This window comes from Sardina pilchardus, chromosome 7 (assembly GCF_963854185.1).
Source record: "Sardina pilchardus chromosome 7, fSarPil1.1, whole genome shotgun sequence".
NCBI lineage: Eukaryota > Metazoa > Chordata > Actinopteri > Clupeiformes > Clupeidae > Sardina > Sardina pilchardus.
In genome coordinates this window covers 19641632-19654131 of record NC_085000.1, presented here as the reverse complement: position 1 = coordinate 19654131, position 12500 = coordinate 19641632, and the positions used below count along the sequence as shown (strand labels likewise).

Here is a 12500-nt window from a genome sequence, read left to right as displayed (position 1 = left end):
CCCATAACATGGGCGATCTGTACCCCAATTACATGGGTGATCTGTACCCCAATAACATGGGCGATCTGTACCCCGATAACATGGCCAATCTGTACCCCCAATAACATGGGCGATCTGTACCCCCGATAACATGGGCTATCTGTACCTGATAACGTGGGCGACCTGTACCCCGATAACATGGGCAGACAAGGTGAGCAGAGGTGGGAGAGAACGAGAGATGAAGTGTAACAAAAGAGTGAAAGAGCAACAAAAGAGAGAGCGGACCCTCACCTCTCGGCGCTGACGTACTCCTCCTCGATGGGGACGCAGGGCACGGGCCCCAGGCGCACGCCCGCCCGGATGTCCTGGAACTGGAGGCCCAGGTTCTCCCCGATGATGGTGAGGCGCGTGCCCCCCTGTTTGGGGCCTGTTTCTGGAAACACCTGCAAAAACAAAAAACGATTAAAAACTGTTAAAGAAACGAGGAGCCGTTGTTGTTGAAGTAGGCTAGTCCCACGACCTGACAAATCACCTACGTCTATGCAAATCACAACAAGCTACAGCGACTTTTTTTCTGTCACAAGAACATACACTTCAGCGCAGAAGCAATTTGCCAGGGCCCCCATCACTGGCCCCTTATCAGCGGAGTGAAGGCCCCGTTTGTGATTAATCCTGCCTCCACATCCTCCTTAGTCTCCTTGGGATGTTCGGCTGAGAGGGACTCCCGCTCGGCGAGCAGTCGGCACGATGGTGATGAAACAACCCCCCCAACGCTGGCAGCAGGGCACCGTGCCCCTTCAACCTTAGCCAACTCCCACCGTAATATGCCGCCTCCCGTTGGCATAACGAAGAAAAATGGTCCCCTCAACGGCACGTCGGGAGGAACAAAAAAGTACGTCCTGTTCCAAAGTCTCCCCCCTCGCTCTCCTCTCTCTCCTCCATCTCTAATTGAAACTTATTACGGCGCGGCGGAGTCGTGCAGGCCGGCGCGTGGTGAAGTGTCGCCGGCGTAATGTGATTTATTTAGCGGGATTACTCCACCTTAACGAGGACAGGTGTGGCGTGACAAAACAAACGCGGCTGACGGATGTGCGGCGGCCGCGGCGGGAGTCCAGCCCGCTCAAACAAACATCATGAGCTAATTATGGCTAATCTCCACCAGGCTGCCTCCTCCTCCACCTCCACCACCACTACCACCACCAGCAGCAGCACCACCACCAGCCCACCCGGGCCGTACCACCAGCCTGGTCACGCTGCCTACCTGCTCGGCCTGCCAGACCCTGAATGGCGTCCACAATGACATGCTTTCACTGGAGCTCTAGGCAGCCGGGCGGCCGGCCCACACCACACCACACCACACCACACCACACCACAGAATGACATGGTGGCTGCTCTCGCTTACAGTCGGTCTGGCATCTCGGGGTGCAGGAGTCACACAGAGCACCCGGGGGGGAGGGAGCACATGGCTCACATTAGACTACACAGCCTCAGATCTCAGATCAGCCCCAGCACACCAGCGCCAAATGTATATACAGTAAATCAGTGTTTTTTTATGTAACTTTATGATCTGTCTGTATATTTCTTGACTGAATGTTTTACTGTTGATGTTGTTAGGTGACCCTCAGTGTCAAGAAAGGCGCGCATAAATAAAATGCATTGTTATTATTATTATTATTATTATTATTATTATTATTATTAAATTCATGTTAAATTCATATTATTAAACTCATGCTGCTCAGGCTTTCATGCACACAACACTATTTGTATTTATTTTATATAGAGATATTTTCTATTTACTGTAGTTTGAGTGCAGTTTACATGACACATTTCTTGAAGCGTAACAGCAGGGAATATCTACAGGTCTGGATGTTAGGGGGGTTATATTGTAGAGCCAGCCCCCTATCTAACAATACTCTACTACACATTTTATTGGTCTTGTAGGTGTCGTGAGCTATGCTGCAGAATGTCTATATTGTATGGCCCAAATAAAGAGGTACCTGTTAAGAGGCCATCTGTTACTTTAAACATTCAGATGTAAAAGGAAATACACTGTTAAATCACTTAGCCAAATCTACATTCTAATCCAATACATTCAGTCCTGCTAGTGAGCTTACTTTTGCATTTTTAATGTCTTTCCATTGTTCAGGATTGCTTTCACATTTAACACGCAGTGCTTTCGCCTGTGTCTGCAAGAGCAATCACAGAGAAAGTGGGGGTTGCAGAGAACAACCCAACAACCCAACAAACCAACCCACCCACCATCCCCCGCTCCGCCCCACCGCCCGCCACCTGCGCCCAGCATGGCGCCCACGCACCAGCTTCCTGTCTGCGTGAGGCCAGACGAGACGCAGCGCACCGCCGCCACTCGTCAGGGCCACAGTGCCGCCCGTCTGTCTCTCATTACCTGCGCCGCCTTTCATCTCGGCTGGAGGCGCCCGGGCCCGGACGGGAGGAGGGAAGGGAGGACGGGGGTGGTGGTGGTGATGGAGGGTGGCGGTGGTACTCACTTCTCCACCCACTCGCCCGATGCAGCCCCGACACACACCACCCACGCCCAGGCGCTCGGCAGGAAGCCATAGAGTACGCCACCACACAAAGGCCAGCTAGCAGACTCAACGCATTCACAGCTAACAGCTAGCAGACTCAACACATCCACCGCTAATATCTAGCAGACTCAACAACACATCCACAGCTAACAGCTAGCAGACTCAACACACCCACAGCAGCCATGAGCTTGAGGTGGTAGGAAGTGCCCTGCCCTGCCCTGCCCTGCGTGTTGTTTCCACCAGGAAAAGGTGCCTCTCAGGATCCTCACGTTGGCCACTGTCAACAAGCGGCCGCGGCCGTCACATAACCTGTGCAGACTGATAAGGGAGGTATAAGCTGATAAGCTGCAAGGAAGGGGGGGGGGTTAAATATATTTTTCCGTACTGGTATTGGCCTGGTGGACCGTACCGTGCCTGTGACTTTTCTACTGAATGGAATTTCATCCTGCAACTTGTTATTGCGTGCAATTTCACCCGCAGCTCTCTCTCTCGCTCTCGCGTCTCGCCCGGCTTCTGAGGCTTCAGACCTTTTTTTTTTTTTTATTAAGATCCTGATTAAGCAGCGCTGTGATGTGTGGTGCGTCTGTGAGGCAAGGCGGAGGGCGAGGGCGAGAGCGAGAGGAGAGAGAGCGAGCCTTTAATTGGTTTCACAGGGCTCGTCTGGCGAGCGGCTCGACGTGTGAGCAGTGCCCAGCGGAGGAGGGGAGGAGGGGAGAACGGAGGAGCCGGGAATGCCCCCCCCTCCGGCCCTTGCCATGCGCGCCAGCGGCTGACGTCCCTCCCAGAGGACACGGCACCGACAACTCTCACGCACGCGTAACAGGATGTGGGGCCAGCAGGCAGCATTATCTCCTGTACTGAGCTACAGAGCTGAAGGTGTAGTGGACCTGTTCTGTCTGTACTGAGCTACAGAACTGAAGGTGTAGTGGACCTATTCTGTCTGTACTGAGCTACAGAACTGAAGGTGTAGTGGACCTATTCTGTCTGTACTGAGCTAGAGAGCTGAAGGCGTAGTAGTGGACCTATCCACGATATTCCGCAGCCAACAATGGGGGTCGCCATGACACCGAGGCGGTTTTCTATTTCCGGCGAAGCTGCATTGTATCTGTTTTAACGTGACGGTTTACGGTGCTTAACATATCATAACGCATATAAAAGTCAACTTTTCTATTTTATATCGGTTATATGTGATGCAGTATATACATGCTGAGGGCAGAATTGTCAACATTTCGAACGAAATCTAAGTTGAGGCATAACCTAGTTTGCTATGGAGAACGCACATGTTAACAGAATGAACGGAAGTTGAAAACAGTATCGTAACCATCGCAACGATACATATTTCCGGGTTAAGGAAAGAGGTGGATTCTGTCTGTACTGAGCTAGAATGTTGAAGGCGTAGTGGACCTATTCTGTCTGTACTGAGCTAGAATTTTGTGGTCAAAGCTTTATGCCATATGAGATTTGAATCAAGACAATGGAGAAGTAAAAGCACACCATCAGAACAAAGGAGCTCTGAAACTGTCTATCTACACTATTTCATGCCCGGAATAAAAACAAAAACGATATTCTGTAAAAGCAATCTCAAGCACTTTCCCTATAGAGCATCCCTATTCCAAAAAATGGAAAATTGCAATACAGCAATAACGCTGTAGTAGAGTATAAACAGATTGAAATGTAGGCCAATACACAGAGCCATGTTTCTGAATGAGAAAAAGGTGCAACCACTACAAGTGTCTGCCCTTTGCATCACATTCCATCTAATGGTGTATCTAACAGGATAAGTCTGCGCCGTCGACATACTTCCTGTTACTACAGAGGGAAACGCTCCTATTTTGGTTTCCATCAGTCTGCCTCTCTCCAGTGCAGTGCAGTGCAGTGTGCAGCTCCTCTCTAGAAGGGGAGCAGAGGGTTGAGGAGCAGCACATGTATATTTTACATGCTTCGGTGTCACAACTCATCAAGGCCATGTTCCACTGACGGGTGGGGGGTGGTGAGGGACAGAAAAAGAAAACAAGGAGCCGAGCAATCAGAGCCTCCCACATCCTGCGCTCCCCTCTCTCTTCTTTCTCTCTCTCTCTCTCTCTCTCTTCTCTCTCTCTCTCTCTCTCTCTCTCTCTCTATCGCTCGCTGGCTGATATAATATTAATCTGAGGCAATGTATGCTCAGAAGGCGGTGAAAAATGCCACCATGCAAACAGAGAAGTGCATTGTGGGAGTCAGACGGCTAAAAAGGACGACCCTCTGTGCGCACGCAGACACAGACACACACACACACACACACACACACACACACACACACACACACACCTCCTCCCCTTTCACACATGTCCGTCTCTTCTCATTCTCATTTCCCCTGTTCTCCTGTCCTCCCGTGGCTATGGAGGAGGAGGAGGTGGAGGACGAGGAGGAGGAGGAGACGAGAGTGAGGAGGCCATGTTGTAATTCGTCAGGCTTTTGTTGCAGGTGGATGCGGGAGGAGGAAGTGGGTGTGGATGCGGGTGGAGGGGGTGGGGGCGGCGGGGACGGCTCATTGTCTTTGTGCAAAAATCTCGGGGGGAGCAGACTTAAAGGGCTGCGACGTCAGATGGGGTATTCAGAGGCAGACTCCCAAACAGCACACAATGAGACACGGCAAAGTGAATTCAATTACTGCCTCGACTCTAGGGGGTATCACTCTATGAGAGAGAGAGAGAGAGAGAGAGAGAGAGAGAGAGAGAGAGAGAGAGATGAGAGAGAGAGAGAGAGAAAGAGATGGGGATAGAGAGAGAGATGGAGAGAGAGAGAGAGAGAGAAAGAGAGAGACAGGCAGAAATAGGAAAAACAAAAGGGAAATATCCCTGAATTCTTGCTAACTGCTCAGCTGAAATGAAATGCCTAATCCAGGCTCTAATTTGCAGCCCCACACACACACACACACATAGCTTGTGTGTGTTCTCCCCGTCTCCGTCGTCTTCGCTCATCCAAACTCTATTTTCATCTGAGCCGCACGTGCCCTGCTCCTGTGCCACTAGTAATGTCTGCCGGACATGTTCAATACAGGCACCTGTAAGAAATCGCAAATCGCTTTTATGCAAAGCTGTTTTAATTCGGAAGACAGAGAAGAGAGGAGAAGAGAGTCATTTTTTTTTTCCCTGCCATAAATCCATCATGAAGTATTAACTGAATGTGCCAAAGGACATGATTACGTTGACTGGAGGTGTTCTTTTGAATGGGAATCACAAACACTTCCAGACGTTTCATATGCCAGTCACACCGCAGCCGTCTTTTGTCTCCTCCAGACTGAGGCTGCGAGGCATACAGATGTGTGGAATCAGTGTGTGCAGGGTTTTTCTTCCCCGTGGCAGAGCTGCTTTTGTGCTCGTCCAGAGCATCGGTGAGCCCCCATATGGCTCTGCAGGAGAGCGAGGGGGGCTTTTTGGCCGCGAATGAAATGACAGGAGCAGAAAGGAATCAGCCCCCCCCCCCAGTCCCCCCCCAGCCCCAAAAAGAGCCGCCATCGCACCGGGAGACCACTCAGGGTTACCGGGCAGAGAATTCCTTCTGGCACTTCAAGTTGTGTTCCACGGCCACGGACGCCATTCAAGGAATTCTTCGATGTCGGAGATGGGCAGAAAGCTACGGAGGAATTGCTTGGATGAATGCATCGGGCTCAGCAAGCTTAGACATACTTGGTGCTAAGCTTTGCAGGAAAAGAAAAAAAACACAGACACATGGTTTTAAATTTATACCCAGGTTAATTCCTTGGAGAGTGCCAGTGTGAAGGTGTGTGACTGTGTGTGATGACTGGTGGGTGTTCCTACCAAAGCGCATGCTGTGACAACTGAAATTCAGGTGACAAATCTGTTCAGACGGGTAGTGCCTTGGACTGTCAGAGTCACAGTTGCCATGCTAAATGTGCATCGCGACAGGGCGGCGTTCGCCTCTAGGAATATACTACTTGACACCAGTCACCTTACGCAAGGTTCACACGCAGCACCACAAATGACTGGGATTAGGACTGAGCCTGAGGAGCTGGAGCTGGTCCTGAATCAGTGAGGAAGCGAGAGAGAGAGAGAGAGAGAGAGAGAGAGAGAGAGAGAGAGAGAGAGAGAGAGAGAGAGAGAGAGAGAGAGAGAGATAGAGAGAGAGAGCAAGTGAGGTAGGGAGAGAGGGAGAGAGGGAGAGAAGGCAGGATAGAGAGAGAGAGAGGCTAATGCCCAAACTATTCCATGTCTTCTCTTCCTTAACCCAATGGCTTCAACCCTTGTTATAGAGAGATAAGTGGTGCCAGAGACAGGCGTGAGCAAAGGGATTAGTCGCTGTGCCACTGCCAATTATCCAATATCAGGGGCTTATCGTTCACACAAACGCTGCCTCTCGAGTGGAGATCTGGCTGAGAAGGCATGGACGACCACATTAGCTTCTAGCCACTGAAAGAAGGGGATAATAAAAAGAAAGGATTTATGGAGATTTGCTGAGGCCTTAAGCTGGGCCTGGCTGCTGGAGCTGGAGGTAAGGTGGAGGCTAACAGTGCCGCGGTGGAGGTACAGCACTGGAGCCCACAGCTAGCTGCCGCTTGCTGCCATTTGTGCACCGTTAGAAAGGTTGATTTTTATTCTCCAAATACAAGTTCAATAAAAAAAAAGCACTATAGAGTCCTGATAGTTTGAAGTGATCCTGGTATATTTCCCTAAAGGTCACATTCTACTTATTCATACGTCCCAGATATTATTAAAAAAAAAAGTCTTATCTCCCTGAGTACAGCCGAAGCGATGGCAGGCAGTGTAACCGTTTGGCTCGATACATTGCGGATTTGCGGATCCGGTGGGCGTAGGTTGGGTTACCTTGGTGATTTTGGGGTGGGTGCATCGGCTGTTGCCGGCGGCGTTGGCGTGCATCCAGCCGCTATCGGGCGGAGCGCACTCCTGCCGCAGCGAGCACTTCCTCTCCTGCACGCACCAGCCGCACTCGAAGCGCGGGTCCGCCTTCAGACACATCCCGCAGCTGTCGCGCAGCGCGTAGCACTTGTACAGGTGAGCTGGGGGGGACAGACAGACAGGTAGACAGACAGGTAGACAGACAGACAGGTAGACAGACACACGCACACACACAACAGGAGGAGAAAAAGATCAATGCGAGTCAAGGTACAGGAGGGCAAGAGCAAAATAGAGCTTTTTGATTCTCAGGTGGAATTCTAAAATCAAGTCGGAGGAGGATCCCAGAGATGGCAATATCTGACATTTTGAGTGAGATTGAGAGAGAAATAGTTTGTTCGGGGCAAGGGGTTGAAGGGTTTATTCCTGAAGAAGCAAGTTTGTTCTGGAAATGTATACCTGGGCCAGAAATTGTTTTGCAATAGAGAGGGAAAAAAAACTCCGGGAGCAGCAGAAAAAAAAGTGTAGCGATAGCAAGTTTGTGTCCGGGAGCCGGCGTTCCCTCCTGGGGCTCCTGCGGGATTGCATGGGAATGATGCGGAGAGAGGCGTGGCTCCACCAGCAGCAGCAGCGGGACATCAAAGACGACAGACTATCTGTCCGTCGCCGCGGCCGCCGCCGACCAGCAGCAGTCACTAATCTGATTTGCCACGGCTAAGCTTAAAAGTAGCACTGCGCTAATTAAGCTGAGCCAAATGAATGATTTAATTACATTAACATTTCCACACTTTACACCAGGGCAAAAGGCGGGATTCCGTCGACCGTCTGGCAGAGATGGATAACTCAGCGCTGGTTCGTTTAGGAGGGCAGATAGAGAGCGATGGGAGGAGTGTGGGGAATGGGGGAGAAAACAGTTTTGTAGCGCGTGCATCAAAAAAGATGAGCTCATTGGAGACGTCCGGATTACTCAGGTTCCATTCGCCAATGAACTGCATCATCTCCCATCAGTGACACAGCATTTCTGACTCACACTTCCGATTTGTAATGGCCTGCATATTACACCATGATTACATGATATAGCCTTTAATTGCTATGATATGACACACCAGAATAGCTCCCAATGACAATCACACTATCCTTTGTTGTGGCATGAAACAAAGATAGTCGCCTCTTACTGTGAGGAGGGTGAACTGAGAACTTAGTCAGCACCCTCTCCTGTGTAGTGTCCCCTGGAGGTTAAGTAAGTAAGAAGCGGCCTATCAAAGCTAGTGACTGTTCAGCTAGATTAGATATTAGCTCCTCTTTGGGTGCCCCTCGCTGGCCTCTGCCTTCATCTGTTTGCGTTAGCTGTGAATCACTTCTGGTATGGCTCCTGTTGTTTTGTTTTGTTTTGTTTTTTTCTCGTTCTTTTCTGCCGCTGTGCCTGGCATGCTTTGAGCTCAGTGCAAACAGCACTGCGGATAAACGCACGCCGGTGAACCCACTGGGGCCTGGCCAGCAAAGTAGGGATGCGTAAAAGAGCCTTAATTCCATTTCAAAGATGCACCCGAGAGAGGCCTCGGGGAGGGAGCAGAGAATTAAAGAGACGATGAGAGGATGATGGAGAGAGAGAGAGAGGGGGGGATAGAGAGAGAGAGAGGGGGATAGAGGAGAGAGAGAGGGAGAGAGAGAGAGAGAGAGAGAGAGAGAGAGAGAGAGAGAGAGAGAGAGAGAGAGAGAGAGAGAGAGAGGGAGGGAGGTAAAGAGGGCATGTGTTAAGAGAAAAGTGCATACCTTGTATGTTGTAGGGGTTGTCGATAACAAAGTTGCCGTTCCATACCACAGAGAGGTCGACAGGTAAGTCGCTGATGTCATTTCCTTCGTAGTCATACTAAAGGAAATGAAAGAGAGGAAGACACAGAGAGAGATTTGAACATCTCAGAGGTTCCAGAACTATTCCAGACAGTAACACACAACTAAACGTAAACAAACTACACACACAAAAAACACATCTCTGAATCCTTGTGTCCAACCAATTTTGTAGACAGAGTTCATTTGAAAACAGGGAAGCCAAGACCGACTGCACATATGTATCTGTGACACCACTGATATCCCTACTCATATGACACTGTAAGGTGCACTGAAATCCCTACTCATATGAAACCATAAGGTGTACTGATATCCCTACTCATATGAAACCGTAAGGTGTACTGATATCCCTACTCATATGAAACTGTACAGTAAGGTGCCCCTGTTTGTTTTTGTTTTTATCTGGATAGCTACATGGATCAACTGTGACGGATTACAAGAACACTGTATCAAATTCAACTGTCAGGAATGAATGCAATATGAAGCTGGGTATAGTTGGAATGTATGAAGTACATGCCAGATCTTTTGAAAGTATAGAATTCTCTACATTTTTCTGTACGTGAGCCTGCAGCCAATCTCGTCGGGATTCTCCCCTTGCTAGGAGAAGAGCATCAATATTCTGGGAAGAGGAGAGGAGGAACTGAATGAACTGAACTGAATGACAGAAAACATGGAGGATGGATCAATGTGGACTATTTTTTATTTTCTATTTATTTATGTGTCTATCCTTCTTTACAGTGACCATTGATTATGGTGGTCTTTCTCAACCACACTCTCTGAGAATCAGAGCACTAGTCGTGTTAGAACAGTGTGTCAGATCAGATGTGAGGGAATTAGAGAGAGAGGCTGGCAGATCAGGTCTATCTCACAGGAAGAACAAAAATGAAACCCCGTCACAGGCGTGATATGAGTGGAAAAGATGCTAAACTAAAGAGAGTGCGTGGACGCCTCAACTGGACATTACTCAAGGTTAGCCATTAGTTTACTGCTGAAGTAAGTGATGAAAACGCAGGCCCAAAGAGTGATGCAGCACAGTAAGTGAAAATGGCAGTTCCAATTTGTTGGCTGACATGTTTCATTTGGACCCCCCAGTCTCCTCCAACACACACTGGGCCCTCAGGATCCCTCAAGACTGGGGATTTCAGGCCTGTTCTCTCACAAGCTGGCTGAACTACCACCCACATGGATGGCGCTTTTAAGTCCTGCAGATAACCAGGTCTATAGAAGCCCACCCTCTATCGGGTTAGATCCTCACCAAGAGCCTCAGGATGCTCGTAGCCATACAATGCCTTATGCAGTACAGTAGAGAAATAAACGACTTTCTGAATTCATTATGCTGGGACCAGCACATGTGCCCCATTTCTGCTCTTCTTACATGGCTGAGTGAAAGAGAGGACTGGCCGTCTTTGGCCTTAGGCCTTCTCTCTATGCCTTCACCACAGTCATTCTATTTCAGCAGAATGGCACATTCTTGTGGCCTAACGTTATGAGCGTGTGTGTGAGTGTGTGTGTGAGTGAGAGAAAGAGAGTGTGGTGCGAGTGTGTCTGAGCGCGTGGCCTTGCATACATATTAATGACATCGCTAAGGGCATGTATGGTCAGCAGACTGACCGTTTGACGGCTCTCTATTATCATCTGGCTTGTCCAGTTGAACCCAGAGGAATGCCATCATCCTGTGGTCAACTACGTTCCCCACAATGCCCTCCTCACACCAACAAACGCTCCATTCTGTTCGTGTGCTTCGGCCGTCCACCCAACTGGAGATGCAAACTTCCCCTCCTCAGCCCACAGCCCACAGCCCCTCCACCTGACAGAGCTCCATTAAAGTTTAAAGGCCTCCATTAGTCCACCCACCGACACCAGGCGCCTGGGCGGAACAACGGGGTGCCCTGTTCGCCCAATGTGCTAAGCAAACACGGCCCATGATTAATTCATATCCGCATTTACGGGCCTATGATAGCACACACCTCGCAGCCTCCAGGCAGGGATGCATCTGCTGGGGAGTCGGGCCATACACCCCCCACACCCCCCCCCTCCCTCTTCAGGACAGGCCAAAACACACAGCCTGTCTACTGGCGGTGGACACGCTACACCGTACACACTCAAGCTCGAGGAATGTAAAAAATAGTAGCCAACTTCTAGCACAGCTCAACGCATTCATAGCAGGCCACTCCACCTTTCAGCTTCGCTCATTTGCCGAACGCGGCGCATTCCCGGGCGCAGTAGTCTAAAATAGCACCGGTGATGATACCCACACATGCTTATTGAAAAAATAGCTGCATCCCATCTACCACTGAAGGGTTTTTGGGCTGCTCCGACTCCAGAGTGTGTGGTGAGGGATGATAGAGCCGTGCGAGCTCATTAGTTTCTCAGGGCCAGTGCCGTCCACTGTTAAGGGTAATTAACCACACGTATGATGGCCACACAGCGGAGAGAGGGGCCCCTGGAGGCCTCGCGAGACCTCAAACGCAAGGTGAAGGGAAACATGCACACGACCCTAATTGAAAAGAAAAGAAATACACATATCAGCGGCGGGGGGGAGGGGGCTGATCGTTAGGAGGCGGCCTCGCGCCGCGGCGTAAGGGGTCTCCCGAGGGCTGAGCCAACACCGCCCAATCGAAAGGTCACCCCCGCGCGCTTTCTCGTTTCTTATAGAGCGGGTCCGCCGGATTGATTGGCATTCCAGAGAGCAAGTTTGAGCTTTTAATTGGCGGCGGGGGCCATCGATGGGAGGTGAGCAACCCTGCGTGTCGCAGTATTTACCAAACAGCCCTCCGCTAACCCTCAGCCTGGGGAACAGCGGGGCAGCTGGCCAGGGAGATGCAACCGGGGGACCATTCACCGAAATGAAACAGACATCCCCAAAAAAACTATGCTCTTCTGAAATCCTTAGTGCTCTATTACAACCTACAGAGAGTAAATAAACAAACAGATGATTATAAATCCACGAGGAGGCATATACAGTATACTGTGCGGATTTATAATCTCTGACAAGGTACAGCTGCGTCCCAATTCACTTTTTAATTACGAAGGGGTGGAAAATGAATGGCAAGCACCGAACGGCACCCGCAGAGGCACCAAGCGCACGGCGCCCACACCTCCCCCCCTCACCTCCTCACCCCCCGTCGCCTGGCGCCCCCCCCCCCCCCCATAGATCAGAGGGGGGGCTGGGGGAGCAGAGCCAGATGAGGAGCCCAGGAGAAGTCCCGGGTCCAACGCGCCACAAAAATGCCGATGCTCACAAAAAACAGTCCACGCCAGCTGCTGTGCTGCT

The 12500-nt window shown here is 50.4% G+C and overlaps 1 protein-coding gene across 1 annotated transcript in view; it reads right to left on the bottom strand.

The window, feature by feature from the left end:
- plxna1a (plexin A1a) overlaps nt 1-12500 on the bottom strand; it is a 172398-nt gene that overhangs the window by 39659 nt on the left and 120239 nt on the right. The window contains exons 11-13 of the mRNA XM_062541106.1: nt 9152-9248; nt 7349-7542; nt 271-422 (exon numbers count right to left, since the gene is read on the bottom strand). Of these exons, the coding sequence (XP_062397090.1) occupies nt 271-422; nt 7349-7542; nt 9152-9248 (443 nt within the window). The remainder of the gene's footprint in view (nt 1-270; nt 423-7348; nt 7543-9151; nt 9249-12500) is intronic.